The 27,229-nt window shown below is 38.2% G+C and overlaps 1 protein-coding gene across 2 annotated transcripts in view; it reads right to left on the reverse strand.

Annotated features, from left to right (window-relative positions):
* The window catches only part of ZSWIM5 (zinc finger SWIM-type containing 5), a 152,425-nt gene that overhangs the window by 33,551 nt on the left and 91,645 nt on the right, over nt 1-27,229 (reverse strand). For both annotated transcript variants that reach the window (XM_058175242.1, XM_058175241.1), the window contains exon 2: nt 6,310-6,666. In XM_058175242.1, coding sequence (XP_058031225.1) covers nt 6,310-6,666 — 357 coding nt within the window. The remainder of the gene's footprint in view (nt 1-6,309; nt 6,667-27,229) is intronic.

The raw sequence follows: 27,229 nt of genomic DNA on the forward strand, positions 1-27,229 counted from the left end.
CCCATTATTCTGCAGATAGTTTGAATTTAAATTTATATCAGCCTCAATAAGCCCAGCCACTGGCAAAAGGTTTTAGAACTTGTTGCCCAAAACCTTTTGATTGCACTGGGTTATTTGCCAGAATTTTCAAAAATAAGTGAAGAGGCTTGCCTGCCAAGTCTCAGGGTTTGATCTGTACCTTAGAGAAAAAATGTCAGTCTAGAATTACCCCAACTTTCAGAGCATTCAATGGGCTTTGCGTAAGCAGGAAGACTTTCACTCAATGTTCAAGTCATTAAAATCTTTCTGTTCATCATAAACCATGGACCAGGTTCACTAGCAGCAAATGAAACATTTCCCTCAGCTTTCTTCATTACCGATTTTATCCTTACATATATTAGTAACAATTATTTTATCTTTACATATATTAGTAACAATTATTTGGTTTACAATTGTCAGACAATGGGAGGTCCAAATATCTGTCAGCTTTGATTTTATTTTATTTATAAAGACTAGTCTTTATTTCTAGGCTGAGCAAAATTGAATTGCTTTTCTAAACAAAGGAACAGTAAAAAAAAAAAAGAAACAATACATACCTTGGTACTCAACGGCTTTGAAACTCATCAAATTTGGTATTCAACAAACTTTGATGCAAAAATTTTGTCCCAGTACTCATACTTTGTTTGGTACTCAATACACAAGCTAGAATATTTTGGTATCAGCTGCCTTGTGACTCATTACATTATTCCTTATAGGAAAAATTTGGTACTCATCGTTTTCGATACTCATCATGCTGTCCGGAACCAATTGACAATGAGTAAAAGTTTTTTAAAAGTTTTTCCTCTTTATGTTTCTTTCTATGTTCCAAAATAAGCAACTCTTATTTTTATTCCCAGTTTTATATTTTAAGCCTGCTGTATTAATTAACCTGCAATGGTTCTTGCAGTTATGAGGGGAAAGCTTAATAATCAGTAAATTTAATTTTGCCCTGTATTAAAATTTTACAGAATACTTTATTACAGTTCTTTGGGATGATTTAAATAGTGATTTAACCAGATTGGCATCCCTGGAATCAACTGTTTTCAAAGGAATTAATTGATTGAAGCATTTCCTTGAGAGTGGATGAACTCTATGTGCCTTTACTAGAAACACCCTCTTCTTAACAGCAGCCTCCCAATGAATTCACACAGTGATAGGTAATCTGAATCAAAGCCAAATAGAAAGAATAGAGTGTGTGCATGGGGAGAGAAGGGAGAGAGCTACAGGCATTTAGTAGTTCACAGCTTTTAAGTATCAGAGCTTTTCCCTGTTTAGTCATTCGGTTTTCCATGTTGTGGAGAAGTTTTTCAGTAGAATTTCACGGATGGAAATCCCCAAAAGTCTATTATTGCTGATATCATCCCACTTCAAGGGAAAGAGAGAAGTGCTTTCCAAAATTATTTAACACAAAGGGAGATTATAATTAATAACAACTTTCAGACAGAATTTTTCAACAGTTGAGGCCTAGCAATAGAAAAACTCTACCAGAAACAGGAAAAATATATCGCAGAAAGGAACAACTTTGTTTAATACCATGTGGATTAGTTACAGATAATCCTTCTACAGTTACTGCTTTGTTTAGCAATCATTTGCAATTATGACAGTGATGAAAAAATAATTTTGTGACCAATCCTCATCTTTACGACCTTCACAGGTCTGTAAAGCAAAGGAAAGCTGAAGTAAGATTTAAGCACAGTAGCAGTTTCACTTAGTGATTGCTTTGGTTAATTTCGACCCATAATTGTTGTTGCTAGATGAGGACTACCTGTATTCTTATTTGTCATAAATGATTCAGAAGCCATATTTTCTAGCATGGGAATAAATATCTCATACGCTTTGGCCGTGATTGGAAAAAGGTCCTTCCTCAATGGGTTTTGTGGCCTAGTCATACCCAAAGAATGAGAGAGGGATCTTTGTTTTTTCCCAAACGACATCACTCTACTAAACAAATAATTCCCTCAATACTGTCAAACTATTTATTAAATCTGCACGAATATTAATCTTCTCATCCTTCCCATCACCCATCTCCTTCTTCTTTTGACTGTATGATTGTAACTTTGTTGCTTATATCCTTACGATTTATATTGATATTGATTGTTTCCTGATTGCTTATTTGTACCCTATGACTATCTTTAAGTGTTGTAAGTGTTGTATCTTAATGAAGGCATCTTTTCTTTTATGTACATTGAGAGCATATGCACGAAGATAAATTCCTTGTGTGTCCAATCACACTTGGCCAATAAAAAAATCTATTCTATTCTATTCTATTCTATTCTATTCTATTCTATTCTATTCTATTCTATTCTATTCTCAGGGTGACATATATATATTGATTTCTTGAACAAATTTATATAGTTGTCCAACTGACATACAGGTGACTTCAGGAAACCTATAACATTAAAATCCATTACAAAAACCATAACACCCTGCCACAACCCCCCTGGCAGCGGCAATACAAACCACTTGATCAGCTCCAATTCCATTTGGGGACTGTCTTCAGGGCCTTTGGAAAAGCCTTTGAAAAATAAGTAGGCTAAATAGCTCAAATATTTTGGGACATGTCTTGCCATGCCCAGTATAACTGATCATAGCAATAAAAGAAAAAAGCTATTTACAATTAAAATATTTGGAGTTTCCACTTGGAGTTGGCCTACAATTGGCAGAGCAAAGTGAGAAGACTGGGATTTGCCCTGTGTGGTATTCCCCCTTTGAAACTAGTGCACAACTCTACATTATAACTACTGCGCAAAGATCAGGAAGAAACTGTGATGAGGATGGCTTTTGTACAGGTTTATGTTGTGTGCTACTTGCACACATTTTTAGGATTTATTGGTTGATTAATTAATTAATTGTATATGCCAATCATCTCACTCTGAAAAACAACTCTGGGTGGCTTACAATTAAGATAATATATATAAAGCTACTAAAAACATAATTGAAGAAACAAGAAGCAAAAAGATAATATCAGTAAAGTGGTGGCATCTTCTCAGTTAATACACCAACCATCTTCAACACTGAGCACCCCCATGAGGACAACAGGCTACCTGGCAGAGTTGCCTTGAGTTATTTGTAAAAATAATAAAGGCAGGAGGTAAACAAACAAACAAACAAACAAACATTTTAACACCCTTCCAGAGTGGCCAAAGGCAGGGGTGAAATCCAGCAGGTTCTGACAGGTTCTGGAGAACCGGTAGCAGAAATTTTGAGTAGTTTGCCCAGTAGAACTGACAAATACCACCTCTGGCTGGCCCCAGAGTGGGGTGGGAATGGAGGTTTTGCAATATCCTTCCCCCAGGAGTGGGAAGGGAATGGAGATTTTGCAGTATTCTTTCCCTGGAGTGGGTAGGGAATGAAGATTTTGTAGTATTCTTTCCCTGGAGTGGGGTGGGAATGGAGATTTTGCAGTATCCTTCCCCTGCCATGCCCACCAAGCCACACCACGCCCATCAAGCCATGCCCACAAAACTGGTAGTAAAAAAATGGATTTCACCAGTGGCCAAAGGATAGAGGCAGACCTCACCTGAGATGGCAAGCTTTTCCAAAAGAGCTTGGGCCACAGCAGAAAAGGCTAGCCTTCTAGATTCTGCCACCTGAAGTTCTTTGAGCAACAGGGTCTCCAGCATGCCCCTTCTGTTGGACCGAGGGGGTGGGCTGATACCTTTGAGGTGAGATGGTTCCTCAGATAACCTGGCCCCATGCCATGAAGGGCTTTAAAAGTTATAACCAGCATCTTGAATTTGACCTGGAAGCAAACCGGCAACCAATGAATCTTGCATGACAGCAGTGTTTCACACCAATCCAATCCAATCTAAGCCTGTCTGCACCTCTGCATTCTGTACCGGCTGTAGCTTCCAAACACTCTTCCTGCATAGCCCCATGTAGAGCCCATTACAGTAATCCAAATGGGAGATGACCAGAGTGTGACTGACTGAGTCAGGGCTTCATAATCCAGGGAAGGGCACAACTGGCGCACAACGTGAAGTTGTGCAAAAACCCTCCTAACTGGAGTGATGAGTCCAGGAGGAACCCCAAGTCCTGCATACTGGGTCTACCTGGTACAGGGCAACTCCATCCAAAACTAAAGATGATAAACTTCCAGATCCTGAGACTCCTGTACCTACAAATATTCCATAATTGGAAGACAGGTAATTAAGTACATTCTAGTTATCTCACAATTGAACTACAATGCATGTTGCATGGATTGCCATTGAAATTCATCCATGGAGCTTCAATTAGTTCAAAATAAAGCAACATGATCAAAGATGCGCACACATTGATATGCCAATATATCATCAATGGTCTATGAGTTGCATTGATGGCCAGTTTGTGGTTGTGGTGCAATTCAATTTGCTGGCTGTCAACCATAAAACCCTAATTATTTTAAAAACTACCTGGGTTTGTACCCATCCAGTACAATCAGATAGAGTGGGGTATTCCAGCTCCCTTCAAATAATATCAGCTAGAGGTACTCTAGAAGTGTACCTTCTCTATTACGGTGCCTGTCTCCCTAATGTAAAATCCCCCCAGAGATTTATGCAGCTTCCACTCCATAGGAGTTACACAATTTTATGAAAACATGGTTGTGCTCCTAGGCCAGGGTTAGATTGTATCTGGTAGATTTCTTTATGTCACGTAACATGTGTTTTTTCTGGGTTCACCTGTTTTTCTGTTTTTTTATTGTTTTCCTTTCTTTTAATTATTAAGCCTTAATTATTCCCTTTCTTTAAATTATTAATTAGAGACCCAGTTTGGCCTAGTGATTAAGATACCAAGCTAGAAACCAGGCGATGGGTAAGTTATGATCTTATTTCAGCTTTCCTTTGCTTAACAGACTTGTGGAGGTCGTAAATTCAAGGATTGATTACAAATTTATTTTTTTCATTACTGCTATTAACTGTGAAAGAGCTTCAAACAAGCAGTCACTAAAGGAGGAGAACCTGCATAAGCTTTGTATTTAGCAGCTAAAAAGAAAAGAAAAAGCAAGATGCTTTAAGAGCCAGTTTGGTCTAGTGGTTAAGTTACCAGGCCAGAAACCAGAAGCCTGAGTTCTAATCCCACCTTAGGCATGAAAGCTGTCTGGGTGACTTTGGACCAATCACTCTCTCAGCTTAACTCACTTCAAAAGTTATTGTGAGGAAAATAAGAGGAGAAAGGAGTATTGCATTCACCTCCTTGAGTCATTTATAAAAATAATAAAGACGGAATTTAAAAAAGCAATGATATAAGGTGATCTACATAGGGTTGAAATATGGAGTCCTTGGTGCTCTCTCAGTTTGGTTATTGGCTTGCTGACGTTTCCGCAAGCAAACATCCAAGCTCAAAGAGCACAAAGGACTCCATAAGCTGATCTGTCAACTGAAAATAATTAGCCAAAAAAAATATCACTCATTCTCACTTCAATATACCTAGAAATAGCAACCACATATTTTCTGACATTTTGAGAACAAAACTTCTGAGTACCTTCTGCTAGCACCATGGCAGCTGGTAAATCCCCACACAGTAACATATTCAGGGCATTCGACTTGTAAAGTTTAGTGGTTATAGAAGAGAAAAAATGAACACCATTCTCAACTGTCTTTGAAATGTGGGCTTTTTAAAATATAGTCGCTATGATTCAAACTTCACTTACATGTGGCTTTTCCAACAAGGCAAGCTCCATATGTGTTAGAACAGGGGTCTCCAACCTTGGTCCCTTTAAGACTTGTAGACTTCAACTCCCAGAGTTCCTCAGCCAGCAAAGCTGGCTGAGGGACTCTGGGAGTTCAAGTCCACAAGTCTTAAAGGGACCAAGGTTGGAGACCCCTGTGTTAGAAAACCACTCTCATCATACTACCCACATGAACAGATTGGAGAAAGTTAACAATCTTCTATCAATACTAAGGAATGAATTTTCAAGACAGAAATATGGTACTTTATAAAAAGTGGCTAGTTTCTCTCCTTGTTTATGCTCTTAAGCAGAAAGTACAAACATTACATAAAACCTGACAGGGTCACAATATATCTAGAGTCCAGAATGTTAGATACTCAACCACTTCCAGCATTGTTTGTTCTTATAAACTTCTTTTCCAGAAGAGAGACAAACAGTTGCGACAAGACAAAATCTTTTGGTGAAAGATATGAGTCTGCATACGATCTGTCAGGGAGCTGTAAAGATTCTACATCTTAAAGAATTAAGTTTTTCAGACATTATAAACATGGTGAGATTCTTCTCCTCTTCGAGTTGGTCAAGAATGAACACATTATTATGATTTGGGAGATTTATCAGAAGTTATTTCTGTCTCATTGACTTACCATGCACTTGATTGATTTCAGAGTTGGAGGACAAGATTTCATCAGCCAATTTCTGGGCTGTTGGGAGCACTTCAGTGTGGTGAGCTGTAATCAAATACTGAACAAACTTTTGGAGCTGGTCCCTATTCATTTGAAAAAGAGTCTCTGATATGGGAAGACGAAGTTTGACCTGATCAGGCTTGCGAATCCTGTAGAGGGAGAGTGCCACAACATGAGCGCAATAGAAAATGTCCTTGTTCCCACAATCACATGTCACAGATGTTATCTTGCACCGGTCAAAGCTGATGGCCACTTTGTAGGTCATTTCTGGCTCAGTTGCAGTTGCTGCTTCTGTCACAGTGCCACTCAGGTGGAATCCTGGAAAGAAAAAAATAGATTACTAGGGAAGGGATCTTTATTATAATAGACCACTACCTAGTTATATCCATATTCACAAGATGTTTTCATTAGCTCTCCCAAACCTGGTACCTTACAGATGTATTGGTATGTAATTCCCTCAATGCCTGACCAGAATAGAAGTACAGTAGAACCTCTGGTCGTGACCATAATTCATTCCATAACTTTGGTCGCAAACCGATTTGGTCGTGATCCGAACCTAATTTTGGAAATTTGGCGCTTACAAAATAAAATGACGTGGAAGAGGAAAAAAATATGTGAATTTTTTGGTTGGAACCCAAAGCATTCGTGACCAGAGGTTCTACTGTACCCATAGCACAGTTTATGTTCCTGTCTCTCAAAATATCAACCTCTATACATATAGTGAACATTAAAAAGTATATCTATTGATGGATGATGCTTCCAGCTGAGCAGCCAATATTCTGGATTTGGACTAGTTAAGAATAACTATAAAATGCAAGAGCCATGAGTCTGCACAATATTCAATTTCTTTCTGAATCACATAAGCTCCAATTGCCCATTCCAGCTTAACTTGATTCAGAATGCAATCCTATTGACATTTTATTAGAGATAAGAAACATTGATTCAGAGTGCTACTGCTGTAGAACTGTACAGAAGTACAGCCAAGTCTTAAGCTGGCTAGTATTCCCACATGCTTACTGGGCTATCAAAAGAAAAAAAATATTCATGATGTATCCAGTAAAGAGCTAAAAACCAAGGGGATTTAAGCAGCAATGTGGCCCCTGTAATCATTACTCCATTTTACTACTAACATCTACATGACCAGTAGTTAACTTCTCCATCAGATGGCAGATGAAATTTAGTACCATGTCACTTTTGTTGACTGTCACCTCCAGAAAATACGATTTAACATATTTTAGAAAATGCAAACCTTTCAAAATGAATTGAAGGTCAGGTAATTATGCATGGTACAACATGATTATACAACTGTACCTTAACTTTGAACAAAGTATACTTAGATAAGCCGTATTTCATGAATGGATGGACGGACGGATGGACATTAAAAATGTTGACAAAATTAGAACAGTTTCCATCACAATATTGCCACAAATATCATTGAGTAATTTCATGAGCCACAGATGCTAAAAAACAGTGACAGAATATATCTAGGATGGACAGGGCTACCAGAAAGAGGGTTCTTTTGCTGTATCAATTCCCACAAATTACCCCCAAAGATAACAAATCTGCAAAATTGATAATAAAAGCAAATCAATATAAATTATTCAATATAAAAAGTATCATGATAAGCCACAAAAAATATGGTGTCAAGACACCATCAAAGCTGGCATCAGCACAAAATTTCACAATACCTAATAAACACTGCGGTTTTTCTTTTTTGCTTATAAAAGTTCCAATTTTGTTGGCTTCTGTTTTTTGTTTTTTAAATGAAGAGAAGGGTAAAATTCTCAAAAAAGGATAGCAGTGCATATACTTCTAGCCAAGAGAATTGTGCAGTCTATACTAAAGGTATTGAGACTCAGAACAGAAGTCCCCAGGTTAAATATCAGTAGGACAATTGAGTAATGGAGAGCCTTAAGACAGAATGGAAGCATAGCCAAGTCTTATAATGGGAATAATGTTGATTTAATGCAGTGTAAGTGTGTATCTCTTTGCCAGGAGTTTCCGCTATAAAATAATATTTCCAGGAATTTATATTCCCAGTGATTATAATCCCACCCCTTGAAAGCAATTCAGAAGAGGGAAAACAGCAATAAATGAAATCAGAATGAAAAAGCTTTTATTTTGCTCATCCTTGGTCTATTTATTTATCTCCTTCCCAGCCTTATAGATAATTAGGAAGTCTCACATTGCATCGTGTCTATAGTATTGTCAAAATGCCTACTTTCTCATTTTTAATTAAATGATAAATAATAAAATAACAGTCTAGATCAGGGGTAGTCAACCTTTTTATACCTACCACCCACTTTTGTATCTCTGTTAGTAGTAAAATTTTCTAACCGCCCACCGGTTCCGCAGTAATGCGCCATGTATTGTCGTCTGAGCATGCCTCTCACGCATCATGGATTGGATTTGGGGGGGACGCCGGCTACCAGCTCTGCTTGTCTGTTACAGCTGGGTGGTTTGGGGGAAGATGTGCGAACTATTCTGGGACGAGGCTCTTTTGTTTGCGGTTACACTATAGCGCCATTTAGTTTTACTTACGTAATGTGAACTAAACTTATGCGCGGGCGATACAAATAGTATATTTTCAGAAATTTAAATTGGCATGGGGAATTTTATGAAAACCTAATGAAAATGTTTTTAAATAATGCTATGAAATTTTTTTTAAAAGTCAATTAAATTTAAAAAAAGGAAAGTGCTTCAGTATCGGACAAAACCCCTACCGCCCACCATGAAAGCTGGAACACCCACTATGGGCGGTAGGGACCAGGTTGACTACCACTGATCTAGATTATTGGATCCTGGATTTATGATTATTGCCAAACCCTGATGGGGAAATCTCTCAGAGTTTTGCCTTTTGCAATAGTAGCTTTGATTCCATCGCTAGATATGGGGTGACAATGACCTAGAGACAGCTGAGTTGTGACAAGGCTACTGGATGTGAGTGTTACATACTAGAGAAACAAGTTAAAGATTCTTCTTCTGCATTGGCTGTTGTGCTGCCTGTTACAATCTCTGAAAAGCTTCTGCATTACTCTCAAGGCTGAAGTCACAACATCTTTTGGCACTGAGTGATTTCAATCATGATTGAGGCTAAGGCCTGAGAAGACTTGAGATTCCATGGCCTCTATGATGACCATGGGCTTATACAAAATGATCTTGGATTGACTCACATCAGCAGTCACACTTTTGATTTTGTGTTTGCCTCAGAGAGAGTGGTTGCTAGATAAATCTGGATTCGGAGGTTATATCATCTAACATTTACTATGGTCAGATCATTTTATGGTCCAGATGAGACTGTCTGATTCTTGGAAACCCTACAGGGAGAGTGGACTGATTAAAATGGTATGCCCCAGGCACCATATGAATCCAGATGGACTTCAGCAGGCAGCTGGTGATTTACCAAACAACCTGATAGGTAGCTCTATTGATTGTCTGGGTAGCCACTGGCAACAGAAGGCAACTTGACCCCTCAACAAGATTGTTCCCAAGCAGCCTCTCTTTGTTCATCAATTCCAGTTATCCCCTTGCTTTACTGAGAAGCTCTAGGAGATGAAGTGTCATTAGAAATGCTTAGGATGTTGGAAGAAGATAAAAAGTAAAACTTTCTATATTTTTTCTTGGCAAGAGCATTTCTATATTGTTGCCAAGAAAATCAGGAGTTGAACCCAACTTGAAGCAGTCTTTGTTTTAAAAAGGACAATAATAAGGTGTAAGATAAGTGGACTTTCCTAAATTCATAATATGATTAGATACAAAGTCTGGATTCTTACTATATTTCACCTGATCTATGATATTCTCCACATAATTCACTTATTTTCCTTCTATATTTTTAGCCTGCTAGAAATATTCTACAAGTGTATTTCTAATGCAAATTCATATTAGAGGAAACTGACAGACGTATGTGTTGCAAAAGATGAAAAAATGATTAATTGCATATACGCCTTATATTTTTGCCAACTCTTACAAGTTTTATAAGACAAATTCTTTCAGACGTTTTTAATCAACAGCCTCAAAACAAGCTATATACTGCTATTCTGTTTAAAGCAATGCCAAAACCCACATACAGATCTGATTAAGGATTGTGAGAGAGTGTTTCACTTTAAAAACCAAATTTTTAAAAGTAAGTCTTGTAAATAGGACATGAAAATTTTTAGATTAATATAAACCCCAGAAATATATTCAGAAAAGCCTCATCCATTGAAAACCTGATAATGATATCATTTCTCTTTACATAGCATATGAAACAATTTGCAGGCTCTACTTCTTTGCCATAGCAGGGCCATTTGCACATTATACTAACAAGTAATAGGGATTAGTCAAGAATGAGGATGATCATTCCCACTATCTCGTTGCATGGTGGGTATGGCTAACAATCTATAGTACTATCCTTTTACACTAGCCAGAAAAAGAATCTATGGCTTGTTGAATAAATAATTGCAGTCCTTAATCTATGCTCCATGACTCCTGTAGAATTGAAATTTGGCAAATTTTATAAAAATGTTTTACGACATTACCATAAAGCAGTTTATGACAAAATGCAAAAAACTTCAGAAAACTTTTCCTGTGCTAATGTTTGACCATGCAATACAGTTCAACATGGGCTGTTTTCAAGACAGATGCATTGCTGAATTTATTCATTTATTTTAAAATGAAATGAAAGTTATGAAAAAATTATATTAAGTAAGATATAAATGTGTCTGGAGTCCATCAATTTTTTTAAATGTTTAAGCTTTTAAAACAAAAATCATTTTAATTTCTACCTGTCATCACACTAAACTGTCAAAGATTAACTAGGGAAAAGCATATGCAAAATCAAAAGCTTAGCCAGAGATTAAACACTAGTTCTTGGTGGCAGGAAATGTTAACATGAATAGTTCATATTAGCATTTCAGATGCATTTGGCAAAATTTCTTGGAAGCCACTAATAGTACCGGGAAACCAGAAAAAAAAGAATGAAACTACAAAATATCACTGTTTCTATCTATTCAAGAAATCTAGTTTGTCAAACTCAGCTGTCATTGAACATAAATTTTGTATTGAGAAAGAGAGGATTTTTGTATTGTACAGAGGAAAAAAGATTTGCATTCATTCGTTGCAAATATACATTAAGTTATCAAAGCAATGAAAACTAATAACACAGATGTTTTAGATTATCAAACCTGAGAATAGTGAAAAAATGCTTAGATTTGTGTTCTCAAGGATCAGTACAGCTGGTGTAGTGAATAGTATGCTATAGTTTAACCATGAGATGTTTCCCATACATGCATCCTATTAATATAACAAAGTTGAAATATAGAAAAAGTTGCTTTCTGGATTAAATATTTTAAGAGATAGTAAGGAATAAAGATTGCTAGATTAATGACGTGAGAAAACCCTTCTCTAAATGGAAAGGTTTTGCACAAGCTAGGGGATTCTAATAACACTGACTGGGGAAATCAAGTGCTTCTGTATTTCTTTTTCAACATGCTACAATTTCATTGCCTGTGATGCATCACTCTACAAGAGGAGTGGACAACACATAGCCTCTGTCCTTCACCAGATTTTGCCCCATGTTTAAGCAGCAAAAAGCATAGATTTAAGAGTGCAATCCTTGAGGTGTTTTTTTTTAATCCCCAAAATATAAATCAGATAGGTTAATCCATCAGGGGTTTAACATATGTATTTCCCTTCAAATGAAATCCCCAAGCACCTCAACCCAATCCCCTCTAGTAATGTCACTATGACCCAACGAGTACTTGAGGCTGGGAAAATATATATATATATATTTTAGGGTTAGCCATCCCTGCTGCATTGGACGTAGTACCAATTCTTTACTTGGTAACAGACATACACTTTTTCAGAAATAGTGCAAGATCGATTTACACCTGAGATGGTTTTGATACAAAGTTGAAGTGTAAATAAGTGACATGCACATATGCACAATCTGCTGAATAATAAATCATAATGTAATAAGCATAGTATACTTGAATTTTCAGAAAGTTTTTGATAATGCAGTTATCAGTCTTGAGAAAATTTAGCAGTCATAGATTAAAGATTAGTTTCTTTATGAATCAACCAACTAGTTAAAGAGCAGGAAAATGACAGAGGTCACTTTCAAAATAAATAAATAAATAAGCAGGGTTTCAAATATGAAAAAAAAATGGGTGAATACAATAAAATGGCATCTACAAATGTCCTGTTTTGGCCTTAACAGGGCCTTAACAAGACAGTGGGATAGTTCAGGACCATGGATAGCTCCAAGTAAGCAACTTCCTCCTAAAGCTAAGAATAGAAACTGAAACCTTTGGTTTATTACAATGCCCTCATAGGTCTGCTCTTAAAAAGCACCTGGAAGTTACAGTTGATTCAACCTGCAGCCACTGAGTGCTCAATGGCATCAGGACTAAAAAGTGGATTTTGTTACGTTAAGACCTCAAGAATTGCAAACCTTTTTCTATTATTCAGTATCATTCATAGCACTGATAAAATACTTGCTGTATTTTTCACACTATAAAACGCAATCTCCCCCCGCCCCCAAAAGTGGGTGGAAATGTCTGTGTGTCTTATAGAGTGAATATTGCAGTGGGAGGAGGGGGGGTTGGTGTGGCAGTAGTGTTTGCTGCTGCCTGTCACCTCTGCCATTGTTTGCCACCACCAGGGAATGCTGCAGCCTTTGCTGCTGAGCAGCTGATCGGCAGTTGGATCGGCCTCCCAGAATACCGCTGATCAGCTGTTCTAGGTGGTGGGGATTGCCGTCACCGCTGATTGCTGCCAATCACCACCACTGTTCGCCGCCGCCACCAATCGCTCCCGCTGTTCACCACTGCCACCAATCACTGCTGCCAAATGGCAGCCGTGGTGATCGGCAGCGATTGGCGGAGGTGATAGGCATGGTGGTGGCAATCCCCACCACCTAGAACACCTGATATGGGCGCAATGGAGCGGAGCCCTGACATGCCACATGCAGGGGCTGCAATAATGTGCTGAAGCTGACCAGGCTGTTTGCTGTTTGCTGCAAGGACGCTAGCCAGATGAATACCAGATGGATGCTGGGTGGCAGAGGCAGATTTTTTTTTCTTGTTTTCCTCCTCTAAAGCTAATATGCGTCTTATGGTCCAGTGCATCTTATAGTGTGAAAAATACAGTATATTTTAGATCAGCAGTAGGACATTGCTATTTTGTTTTGCTTGTCAACTTTTGATTTAATTTTTGTTGGTGTTTCGTTACAAAGGAACAATAAAAAAAAACTTCCAACCAACTAGGCCAATGTTTTATTTAATTAATTAATATAATTATTTAAATTAATATCATATACCTGGCTTTTAAAAATTTTTAGCTTATAACACAGTGTTAACAGTTAAGCCCTTACACATTTTGTTATTTGTGGTAATATAATAAAACTTGCAAATATATTAAGAATCTGAAAAAAATATTTTGAATTGAACCATTTCAATTTTTTTTTTAATTCACATTTATATCCCGCCCTTCTCCAAGACTCAGGGCGGCTTACAGTGTGTAAGGCAATAGTCTCATTCTATTTGTATATTTATATACAAAGTCAACTTATTGCCCCCCCAACAATCTGGGTCCTCATTTTACCTACCTTATAAAGGATGGAAGGCTGAGTCAACCTTGGGCCTGGTGGGACTAGAACCTGCAGTAATTGCAAGCAGCTGTGTTTAATAACAGGCTTCTTACAGCCTGAGCCACACCGCGGCTTTTCAAGTTAATCAGTTGTTTGATGCTTGAAATGGACCACTTCTGCCTTTTTTCTGCATCTCAACCACAGAATGTGAAACAAAGCTGTTCTGAGTCTAAAACTTTACAAATAACTGAAACCCATTTGGGGGCAAAAATATTTATTTAAGCTTTGAGATGGAATAATAGTTTAAACCAGAGGTCTTCAAACTTGGCAGCTTTAAGAATTGTGGACTTCAACTCCCAGAATTCTCCAGCCAGCATATCATAACCTTAACATCGTTTAAACCTTGAGACAACTGACTTCTATTTGAACCAGACTGAATTCAAAATATTTTGCATGTCACATACTGAGGAAAAGAGAAATATCCAAGGGTTAGAATGCAGCCACTATATAATACAATGTATTAGTTGTGTTACTGCTTACTGTGTGAAAAAAGTATGCTGCAGTGCTGAACAAGATTAGGAAAAACAGAATTAAGACAGGGCTACATAAAATTATGCAGAAGATGAAGAAAATTAGTAAAGAAATTTTTTTTTCTTTTTTCTTTTATTAAAACTCAGAATCATCTAGTGAGTCTGAATGAAAGACTCAGGACACATAACCTATTTAATAAGTAAGGTTCAGGGTCTGCCTTGATTTCAGTCCATTGTCAGCTACCGAAACTCACCACAGGATGACTTTGGGTCTATCTTCTCAGCCTAACTCACCTGACAGGATTATCTTTGCAGGAAAAATGGGCGGAGGTATTTTTGAGTATTATGTATGGGGTCTTGAATTCTTGCACAAAAGGGAGGGATATAAGTCTAACAATAAATTCATCTGAATGGTATTCACTAAGAGGATATAAAGGTAGTAATCAACTTAAAACTATTTTAAGGGAAATGGAGAATATTGTTCATGAAATCGATATACTATATCAACTCCAGAGGGACAACAACAAAGGTAATAAAATAAGCAGGATCCAGTCTCAGTCGGTCACCAGGATCAGAGGCTTTGTCTTCCAGCTTTTGGACTCATGCTAGAGCCCATCCTCAGAGAACTTCTCTCTAGCAAAGTGTGTTCTGTGTGTGATATTTATAGTGCCTGCTGCAAGTGGCTTTTTAGATGTTGATTGGGGTGTGTTGATGGCTGGCTTTTAAGTCATTAGCTGTCATTTGCTTATACTGCCCTGCCCTTGCCTTCTAAGTACTTGATAGGCTGGTGGTAAATCAGCACTCCTGTTGACGGACAAGGGGCTTGTTTCCCAGGCTTCAATCACTTCCCTGGATGTTTTTGTGCTTGCTCCTCCAACAATCACAGTAGCTGCAAAGTTATTAATTGCAGTGGGAGGCTACCAATGAGTTCGGATCTCCTCATCTGAACACTCGCTTGTGTTCTTGCAATCTGGTGGTTAGCTTCCTCTCCGTCTGTCCTATTTAGCCACAGGTGAAAGCTCGGAAGACAAAACCCTTGGTTCCCGTGACCAACCCAGATTGGATCCTGCAACATTATCCTGGGACACGTATATTCACCTTCATTCATAATAAAATAATATTTTCTTAATATCCAGCTTCCCATTGGCTTCTGACAGGTTACTGTGGGATCCTAGACCAGATAGGTCTTTGGTCTGTTTTAGAAATCCTCTTATGTTCTAATCTTTTAAAAAGTTAGCTCTCCAAAGAATCTTGATTATTAATATCATATGTTTTATTTAAACATCAACACCCCAAACTCCCAGTAAATGTCTGCTTTTCTTTCAATGCTTGCCAAACCACAGAATTTTGCTTACAGGGCTTCACATAAATGAGGGATTTCCCCCAAAGCCTGCTGTTTAGAAGTATCAGCTTCAAAGAACAAATATGCAAAAAGGGGACATTTCTTCATACCCTCTTCCCCAAAACATCTCATAAAAAGTTTTTAAGAGGGTTGCAAGCAGATTATTCCTGCTTTTTCTTTCTATGTGATCTTTTCCACACTCCAAACTTCAAGGAAGTGATAGGGAATCGGTCTTATACAATTAGCAGAAGTTTTTCCCAGGCTGTACCAGAAAATATATATCACAATTGCCTCATTTATATTTTCTGTTCAGATTACGTGAACCAGTTCTCCTTTTCCAAACTTTCTGTGGCAAAAGAATATCCCTTAGTAACAATTATAAATTTATTATAATAATCTTAATCAGGGTTCCATCCTTAAATAGGTCTTTGAATCTTTATAAAGCTTCACTTTCCTATCTGAAACCTATATAAACCGTTGTCTCTTTCTACGGTATAAGCAGAAAATTAGGGAAGAATGTTACTGGATGATACAAAGAGCCTACCATGGATATGGACAAAATTAACATGAAACGTTACCAGTGCATGCATACAGACATGGCTCTGTATGAATTCAAACTCTTTTAAGTCGTTTATGAACTGTAAACTATAATTTGCCATTTTTACTTTACAGAATGGAAAAGGCAATCCGTATGAGTTTTCTTGTATGTGACCAGCAAGCTGCACCTGCTCAGAAACAAAGCAGCTTACTGACTCTCTTCATCATGCTGAGACAGCATATAATCTTACTGAGCATGTTCGGTTTCTAGCTCTGAAACACCAACATCTAATTGGGCAAACCCAATTTCAAGTGTGTGTGTCTGCTGTATAACAATCTGCTGTCTGATTATAACCCTTATCAAGACCAAGGAAACATAATACTGAATTGGCTAAAACGGCACGCTCATCCAGAACTAACTTAATTGTATCAGTCTTTTCTTCCATTTGAATCATGAGCAACCTTTTTCCTCTCCTTAAATGCATTATCCTTCCAGGCCAAAGCAAATTTCAATCGTGAAACTTCCAGGACCTTTTTCAAGAGTGATTGGCTCATGAATAAAATAACGTCCAATGTCTTATCTTTCGGATAACCAAGTCGGTGTAAGAGAAATGAACGAACGAGGGCGGTGAGGGAACTAACAATGTGTGCAGGTTCTGTAAGAAAAAGTCACCAGGGTAAGATTATTATGATCCAAAATAATTTTGTATTTTCCTGATCTGAAAAATAGGAAAGAAAATTTGTAAAAAAAATATTTCAATGTACAAATATTTACATGGGCTGACAGAATAGGAGAAAGAAATCTTTATACTTTTTTTCCAAGAAAAAAAACCTCCCCACCACTAATTCCTGCATTCCATTCCTTGTCTAATGATCACATTTCATTCCCAAAGCTAATCAGCTACTAATTTCTATGAATTACTTTAAGCCAATCCATCTTGTGTAAAAGCATGCCCGTATATATATATATATATATATATATATATATATATATATATATATATATATATATATATATATATATATATATATATATTTACATTTATATCCCGCCCTTCTCTGAAGACTCAGGGTGGCTTACATTGTGTATATGCTCATTTGTGTGTATGGTTATAATAAGTCTATGCTGGCACAGTGAAGAACTAAATAAGCAACATTCTAGCGAGCAGATTAATGGCTCCAGCCAACTGAAACTGACAATTGCTCTATCCCTGACCTTGCAGTTGGGAAAGAAGATGGGCTCATGAACTCATTTCCACATGACAATGCTCCTGCAAAGTGATTTGCTTGCTCTGAGAGCTGTGGAGAGTTCTTCTCACAGCCCTGCCCTCCCCAACTCACTGAAAGCAGTCAGTAACGGCCTTTTGTGTTACAAGTGCAAGAAAGGCTCTGTGGAAGACGCATGCAATTAAACCTGCTTTTCTTGCAGCTCCTCTAAATCAGAGATTCCCCAGGCAGGTGTTGCTACACACAAAGTGCGGGGGGGGGGGAAAAGAATTTTTATTCTCTGCAATATAACATATCCTCTTTCACTTCTCAAAAGAGAAGGGAACTGGGGGGGGAGAGAGAGAGATAGAGAGAAGTAAATATTATCATTTCTCAAATGCAGGGATAAGTTTGGTTTCACCAAAATCTACAACAAAGAAGAGTAAGCTCATATCTGTATATGCATTCTCCCTCAGAAAGCTTATTTTTTTCAAGGCAACTGGACCTTTGGACGATGGGCAGGGAGGAACAGAAGTGATCTTTTTTTTTCTATGTGTCCTCCCTTCAGCAAGAGGAGACCGCTTTGATTTGGGAATAACGCGGATGCAGCAAAATACAGAGGTATTTCATTAACTTTGCAATTGTCTTTCCCGTTCCTGCTCCACATTATTTGGCATCAATGTCCAAGTCAAGGTTCTGCTCTACTGAAAAAGGAAACAATAAATAATTCACCCCATGGAAAAATTCAACAAAGAAAAATAGGAAGCTGATTACAAAGCTTTGTGTGTGTGTGTGTAAAAAAACCCTGACTTTCCAACCTGCTTCGCATAACATTTTAAAACGAAACGCTGCATTTAAGAAAGCAACACACATAACAGATTGAAGGGAGAAGGAAACACCCACATGTTTAGGTGAACAGCCATGTTCGCAATGGAATGAAAAAGCACAGGGTTGCTTTGAAATGAAAGATTCTAAATTGGCTTGTTTATATTAGAGGTCGCCATAAAGTTCTCCGAGCAGCTGAATAAGCTGCAGGGATGTTCTTCTTGCCATCTGTTCCTTTCCCAGAACACCTCCTGCAAATCAAGAGTCAGTCTGCTAGTTTCTATTCCTGTTAACCTCTAATCACCCACAAGGGCCCTTCTTCGCTTTGCTCTTTATCTGCGCCAGCTAATGCGTGAAGTGGTCTTCGCTTCCCATCTGTTCCAGCATTAGTAGAGTTAAAGAACAATGCAGCTAGCCTGGTTTAAGCATTCACTTACACAGATGCCCTAGTATTAACTCAATTTCTCACTGTTTGTTACTATTATCCATACAGGATTTGGAATGTTTGCTAAGTTGGAAGCCAAATAATAGTATTTTTTTTCCCATTGGCCAGCTTAGAAAACTCTCTGTACTTCTTTCCAGTAAAACAAATCAAACCCTAAAAATCCACCATATCCATTTGAGGCAAATTATTAGAAGAATGTATTAGAACATGTTTTAACAAAAGCCCTGGGCTATCTCCAGTTTTTTCAGTCTGGATCCAGGCAACAGCCAACCTAGCATCTACTAAGCTGTCATTCCTTAGTGAAATGGACCATTAATCTTCCCAGGCCTGCTTTTCAGATACCAAATTCATGCAACCATGGTCATTGTGAAAGAAAAATTAAATTAAAAATCTTTTCAAAAAGGCATTGTTTGACGAGAGGACTGACCATGAAACAGGACTTTCTTCTCCTAAGACTGCTGCTCCCATCAGAGGAAACCCTCAGCAGAATCATGCCACAAATCTTTGATCACATTAACAGTGGACAATATTTGTATTCTTGCTTTGTAGTTAACCCAGTGGTAGTCAACCTGGTCCCTACCGCCCACTAGTGGGCGTTTCATGGTGGGCGGTAGGGGTTTTGTCCGATACTGAAGCACTTCCCTTTTTTTTAATTTAATTGACTTTTAAAAAAAAATTCATAGCATTATTTAAAAACATTTTCATTAGGTTTTCATAAAATTCCCCGTGACAATTTAAATTTTTGAAAATATACTATTTGTATCGCCCACGCATAAGTTTAGTTCACGTTACCTAAGTGAAACTAAATGACGCTATAGTGCGACCACGAACAAAAGAGCCTTGTCCCAGAATAGCTCACGCATCTCCCCCCACACCACCCAGCTGTAACAGACAAGCAGAGCTGGTAGCCACCGCCCCCCCCAAACCCAATCCACGATGCACAAGAGGCATGCACAGACGACGATACACGGCGCATTACTATGGAACCGGAGGGCGGTTAGAAAATTTTACTACTTACAGAGATACAAAAGTGGGCAGTAGGTATAAAAAGGTTAGAAAATTTTACTACTTACAGAGATACAAAAGTGGGCAGTAGGTATAAAAAGGTTGACTACCCCTGAGTTAACCAAATAACCTACAAATCTGAAAGGAATTAAATACTAATTCTTTGTAAACTCATATACAGTGCTTCATCTATAGAAAATCAACCAGGAGTGTTTTCATTCAATACTATAGCTTTGGATTTATTTATTTATTTACCTCTGACAACAGATGTGTTCAAAACCAATCCAAGACAAGGAATTCAATTAGCAAGCATAAAACAAAAGAAATATAGAAGTTTCATAATTATATACACATATTGTGTTAGTTCACCAAGGAATTAAGTATGTCTCTAGGCCAGGGATCTGCAAACTTGGCTCTTTTAAGACTTGTGGACTTCAACTCCCAGAATTCCTCAGCCAGCTGGCTGAGGAATTCTGGGAGTTGAAGTCCACAAGTCTTAAAAGAGCCAAGTTTGCAGACCCCTGCTCTAGGCCACCATGCACTCAATGTAAGTTATAGTTAGGGTTAGGGTTGTGCCCCAGGGTTGTGCCCCTGAGCCACAATACAGCACAAAGCTGCAACTTCCCCTAGAAACTTCAACTGCCCCAGCCACATAAGATGGTGTGAAGCTGCATTTGTAGCTCATCCAATGAGGGAAAAGTCACTGCTGCCCTAGGAATCCCCAAGTGCATGTTGCAAAGCTGCAGTCACCTTGGGAAACTTCAGTCACCCTAGCCCAGTTTCAGCTGCAGGCAACCTCACCGCTCTGTACTGTAAGGCCTCTACCACCAGCACTCCACCACCCCAGCAGACCTTCACTATCTTCTTTCTGCTGCTGCTGCTGAGGCATGCCTGCCTTGGCCCTTCATGAGGCAGAAGCTGGTCATGTGAGGCCATCATCCCCAGGTGTCACGAGTAAATCATTGTGCACAACAAATGGCGACGGTGCGGCGGTGCTTCAGGAGGGCAGGAGGGCTGCAGATGTCCTGGGGCTGCTGCACATGTGCACGTGCATGTGCTGCACCGCTGCTGTTCACTTTCTTCCTTCTCCTGCCACAAAACGAAAGGGAACAGTGGCGGGGGTGCTTTGGAAGGTTGTTTAGGGCAGGTGGATGTCTGCAGCCAGGCAGGGAGGGAGGGCAGCGAGAACAGCAATGGTGGGCAAGGGAGCACCAAGATGAAGGGCTACCTGCACTGGCTTGCTCGGGTAGGCGCCGCTGCCAAGGCTGAAGGGAAAGCGCCACAGGCTCCATGGTGGCGCGGCTGGGCCTGGCCTCTTCCCGTGTGGAGGCTTCCACCCCTCTCGCTGTGCTTCTTCACCACCGGGAAGCGGTGGTGTGGCTGAACCTCCTTCCCCAGAGTGCCGGATTCCATGGGCCGAGTTCCTGGAGTGATGTCGGCGATCAAACAGAGTAGGAAGGTGGCCGGGTGGGAATCCAGTGGGCTGCTTTGGAGCCCCAAGCCCCGTGGAGCTAGCACGGGAGGCATGGGTGGAAGGCAGCCTTTTCTGCAGCATCCCCCTCCCCTCTTTGGATCGTCCTGCAGGGGGGCAGGGATTTGCCTTTGCAGAAATGGGGTGGGGCAAGTGAGCGGCGACCAGGGGACCGGTTCGGGGGCATGGCCAGCCAGTGGTCACTACTGGTTCAGCGAACCAGGCCACATGTCTGCTACCGATTCGCCTGAACCGGTCTGAACTGATAGAATTTCACCCCTGCATCAAACTGTATGCTAAGAGTGAATGAGACATTAACCCACTGATCCATTTGACACAATTCCAAGAGGACATTGGGATATCATTCAAGCTGGAGAAGTGTGGTCTTAATAGTAGTCAAGAGAGGGAAGGTAGTTACTACTTCAGCTTCAACCACAACAATACAAGAGCACACAATAGATTCAAACTTAAAGTGAACCGCTCCAATTTCGATTGCAGAAAATATGACTTCAGTAAGAGTTGTTAATGCCTGGAATGGCATTAACAACTCTGTGGTCTCCGTGGTCTCATCCCAAAATTCCAAAAACTATTATTATTATTATTATTATTATTATTATTATTATTATTATTATTATTATTATTATTATTATCATTATCATTATCATTATCATTATCATTATTATTATTATTATTTTGGCTCAGCAGACTAAGTCTGTCTGTTATTAACACTGCTGCTTGCAATTACTGCAAGTTCAAGTCCCACCAGGCCCAAGGTTGACTCAGCCTTCCATCCTTTATAAGGTAGGTAAAATGAGGACCCAGATTGTTGGGGGCAATAAAAGCTGACTTTGTATATAATATACAAATGGATGAAGACTATTGCTTAACACTGTGTAAGCCGCCCTGAGTCTTCAGAGAAAGGCGGGATATAAATTCAAATTAAAAAAAAAATCCCAAAAACTTTAATCTAAGATTGTCTACTGTTGATCTCACCCCATTCCTAAGAGGTCTGTAAGGGGCGTGCATAAGAGCACCAGCGTGCCTAGCGTCCCTGTCCTAATGTTCCCTTTAATTGTATTCATTTTATGTATTCAATTCATGCTTATACTTATATATATTATTTAATACATATTAGACAAAATAAATAAATAAATAAATAAAAAGTAATAGAATAGAATAGAATAGAATTTTATTGGCCAAGTGTGATTGGACACACAAGGAATTTGTCTTGGTGCATATGCTCTCAGTGTACATAAAAGAAAAGATACGTTCATCAAGGTACGACATTTAAAACACAATTGATGGTCAATATATCAATATAAATCATAAGGATTGCCAGCAACAAGTTATAGTCATACAGTCATAAGTGGAAAGAGATTGGTGATGGGAACTATGAAACAATTAATAGTAGTGCAGATTCAGTAAATAGTCTGACAGTGTTGATGGAATTATTTGTTTAGCAGAGTGATGGCCTTCGGGAAGAAACTGTTCTTGTGTCTAGTTGTTCTGGTGTGCAGTGCTCTATAGCGTCGTTTTGAGGGTAGGGGTTGAAACAGTTTATGTCCAGGATGTGAGGGATCTGTAAATATTTTCACGGCCCTCTTCTTGATTCGTGCAATTCATGATTCTTCTTGATTCATGGGATGGAACTACCAGCAGGCCACACAGCAGAAATACAAATGAGAACCTTCAGACTCCCAGGTCTTTGGTAGTACACTCAAAAACAAAGAAGACACTTACCATCCATATGGGTGAAAAGGGAATTTTTATATATATAATATAATTTCATTAATGGTTTTAATCGCAATAGTAAAATCTAATACAAACTAAAAGAAAGAAGAATAAAAACGAAGAATGAGAAGAGCAAACTAGAAGAAAAAAGAAAATAGAAAAAGAAAATGAATTTATAAAACGATTTCCAATTTCATCACAAGTAGAAACAGTTTTTGTAACTGTTCACCCCTTCTTAGATTTCTTTTCATTTCTTCTTTGTCCCTTCTCACAAAATTCTTCATAGACTTTTTTTTTTTTGTAAATACAGAATAAAAAATTTACAGGTCATTGTCTGGGCTTATTGTTTGTGTTTTCCTTTTGATTTTTAAAACATCAACTTGGTTTCTTAAGGTACTAAATTATTTCCCACAAAACTATTCTTCCAAAGAGGAAAGAATACTTCTTTTTTTTTAAAGAAGTGCTATATAAAATATCCGTGCAACAGTTAAAATATATAAAGCTAGTTCAGTAAACTTTGACAAAAGGACTTTATAGTTTGATAAAGTTTAATAAAAATATCATAAATATTGCAAATAAATTACAATTCAATTTTTAAAATCTGTTTCATTCTAATGATGAATCATTTACAACACTGCCGAGAGTGCCAATATGTTTAACACTGCCAATATGTTGTCTATAGTGTTATTTTTTTTTTTAATTTGCATTTATATCCCGCCCTTCTCCGAAGACTCAGGGCGGCTTACACTATGTTAAGCAATTTAACACCAATATGAAGTCACTGGACATAGCTGTAAAGAGTTTGGGGGTAAGATACCTTGAATATGCTGATAAAATTCAGCTCTATTTCTCCTTATATCTGAAACAGGAAAGGCTATGCATGCCCTGAACTGTGTCAAGATGCAATCACAGACTGAATGAAAGCCAATAAACTGAATCTATATCCAGACTAGATTTTCAAGATAGACAGTTTCTGGGTGTGAGAATTGGGAAATCTATTCTAAATAGGGTTGCGTTCCTCCATACGAAAGAGATATAAAATCTTTGGATGCTCCTATAATCTTTATAGTTGTTTCTCTAATTTCTCGGGCAAGGAATCCCATATTCCAGTTTCAGCTATTGTTCTGACCTAGGCTTCCTGAACCAGTAAAAAGCACACGATTAGTCCCAAAACCCCTCTTTTTATTTCAACGTCTGTGAATTCTGTTCATTCACAGCCCGTAATGAGTCACAAATAGTTTGTAAAGAGTCTGACAGAAGTCTGCCACAGTCCTTTGGGATAAGGCTGATAAGCACCCACCTTTATTTCCCTTGACACCCCGCCAAAGACTTAATTGGCAATTAGCTTTGCAAGGCCACATGGAGCACAGAGTCAAAATGGAGCTTCAGAATTTAAACCGACCAGAACAAACGAAGTTATTTCTTGCAAAGGCTCATGTGCCTTTGCTCCTCCTTTATGTCTTATGGGAGGGGCCAATCATCTCCAAGCCTTACTCCCAAGTGGCCCCTTTTTTCTTAACTGTTCTTGCCTTCTAGCAGCTCTGTGCATGCATACACTGGAAACAGGCTCTCCCTGTTCCTCTCCCTTGCTGACGTCAGACTCTGGAGGCTCTGGAGTCAGCACATAACGCCCCATCTCTGCCTCCGACGCAGAGCCCTCGTCCAAGCCTTCCCCAGACTCCAGGACTGCGACATGTTCCTCCCCAGCCTCCTCACGGTCCGACTCTGCTGCCAGCTCCGCAGGCTGCCGGTGGACTACAACAGCTATATCCTATTCTGGATAATCTAGCTAGTGCTGTATAATCATTACTAACCTCACATTTGGATTACTTGGAGTTTTTCTTGTTTCTGGTCTGGACATTTCAGTTGATATTTAGGTGTGGGGTACACAGCCAAGGGCATATGACACCTGAAGTGCTGAAGAAAGTGCATTGGCTACCAATTGGGTGAAAAAACCCATGTTTCAATATTCTTTGTATGCATATAAAGCCCTAACCATCTTTGAGCCATGAAGATACAGTGTCTGCTCTTTTACAAATTGTTCACTATTTATACAGAAGGAGCTACTGAATGCCCACAACACAGGACTTTTAAGGTATCATATTGTGGTCACTAATACATGGACATATTGTCTTTAAAATGTTTATTCATTTTAATGTGTGTCTCATATTTTTACAGTTGTTCTATTGTTTTTACAAAAAATATAATAGAAACAACACAGGAAAACAGTTTTGAAGTTTTCCAAGTGGAAAATCACAATTTCCGAATCTCTTATAACTGAGGCAAGGATGATTGCCAAGTCCAACCTGGAAGCACTCTGGAATTGTAGAGTAAATATTTTATTTTGCACAATTCAAGAACTGTCAAAAGCTAAGACCATTTCCTTTCTCCTTTAACTGTTCCAAGAATTTGTTCAGGTCCTGCCTAGTATCAGAAACCCGATCTGAAGAAAAAAAGAGTTATGTCTGCTTAATCCTATTAATGGTTCATAGTGGTCTCTTTGTATCTATTTCCTCCATTTGTAATCTGTGTTCTATTACTACCTTTGTTTTCCACGTTCCATTCTCAACCTCTTTTCAGCAAGATAGTCTCCCTCATTTATCTGCAATTTTTCAGGCTTTTTGCTTTATTTGACTTAGTAGACCATATTTATCAATTGCCTTTACCTAGAATAACTTTGCTACAGCCTGGGTAAAATTCTTTTGAACTGAATCAATTCCTAATGAATTCATGGCTGGGTTGCCAAAAATATCTCCATAAATAATGTGAAAGTAATTTCCACTAATTTTTAGGATCCTTCCTTCCTTCCTTCCTCCCTCCCTCCCTCCCTCCCCTCCCTCCCTTTGATATTTCTTGATGATCTCTCATTCAAACATAGTGAAATCTAAAAATACTTAGCATTTTGAGATCAGTCAAGGTTAGCTAGAATGGAGCAATAGTTAGCTTAGTCATAATTAATAATTTATTAATCATAAAGCATGAAGTGGGAATCATGGTGAGCTGACAATCTGCAATGTAGGGAGAGACATCACAGCTGCAAACATTGGCTGGAAGGACATTTCTGGACAGCATAAACTCGCTGGATTAAAAGAGATTGTGAGATAAACCAAGTGCACTTCAGACAGTGGTTCCTTATGAATAAAACTGCATAAATGGAAAAGTTTTTGCAGTTGGCTCAGGTTGAGCTGCCAGAAGTCCTGGGATTCCATCTATTCTCCTAACTATGGTGGACATTAAGCTTTGTTTCTCTCGTTTCTTAATCATTTTGGGAAGTAACTTATTTAACTTAATCATTTTGGGAAGTAATTTATAGAAGAGAGATTTTCTTTGAAGAAAAAAAATAAGACTGCTTCCAGTGAATTAAATTATCTTTCAAGATTATGAAAAACAAGAAAGAAATACTTTAAGGATCCAAGTATTTTCTGCAAAAAGCTTAATTAAGAGAAGATGTAAGGAAATTTTAAAACAGATTCAGTCTTTTTTGATTATTTTTCTATATTATTTTTATCATTTTTTTCTACTTTTGACAATAATGCTTTTATATAGATTTTCAATGTTAATTAAAGAAACCAGTATGGTGTGGGAAGACTTTTTATTTAAACTTAAAAGAGTGCATTTAATTTCCAGAATCTACATAAGTTAAGGTAAAGAATCAGATTGTGATATTAAGTTTCCATGGAGATGTGATGCCTGTCATGGTTGAAACTATTGAGAACTGCTAAAACAAAAGTGTCCACACTACAAAATGATAATAAATTTTTAAAAAAGGCTTGTCTTTTTACTTTGCCTGCTTGAAATAACTTTATCTTTGGATTACTACTTTGAAATGGTGCTAGAAAATCGGCAAATAGGGCAGGAGGGTCTCACTAGAGCAACCTGCAGAAAAAATAATTACACAGATACACTTTAGAAACATTAACTGATAAACGTGCATAAGAGCACCAACGTGCCTACTCTTCCTGTCCTAATGTTCCCTTTGATTGTATCCAATTTCATATCGTTATCACATACTTATGATTATATTTATGCTTATATATTGTATAGTTATTTCATGCTTATGCTTATATATACTGTTGTGACAAATAAATAAATAAATAAAATAAAATAAAAAATATATGACAAAAAAACCAAATAAAATATACACTTTTGAAAAGAGAATAGATGATTTTTTTTAGAGGAGATGAAAGAAGATGGAAAGAAGATGGAACGTTCTATAAAGCAA

Source organism: Ahaetulla prasina, chromosome 3 (genome assembly GCF_028640845.1).
Source record: "Ahaetulla prasina isolate Xishuangbanna chromosome 3, ASM2864084v1, whole genome shotgun sequence".
In the NCBI taxonomy this organism is placed as follows: Eukaryota; Metazoa; Chordata; class Lepidosauria; order Squamata; family Colubridae; genus Ahaetulla; species Ahaetulla prasina.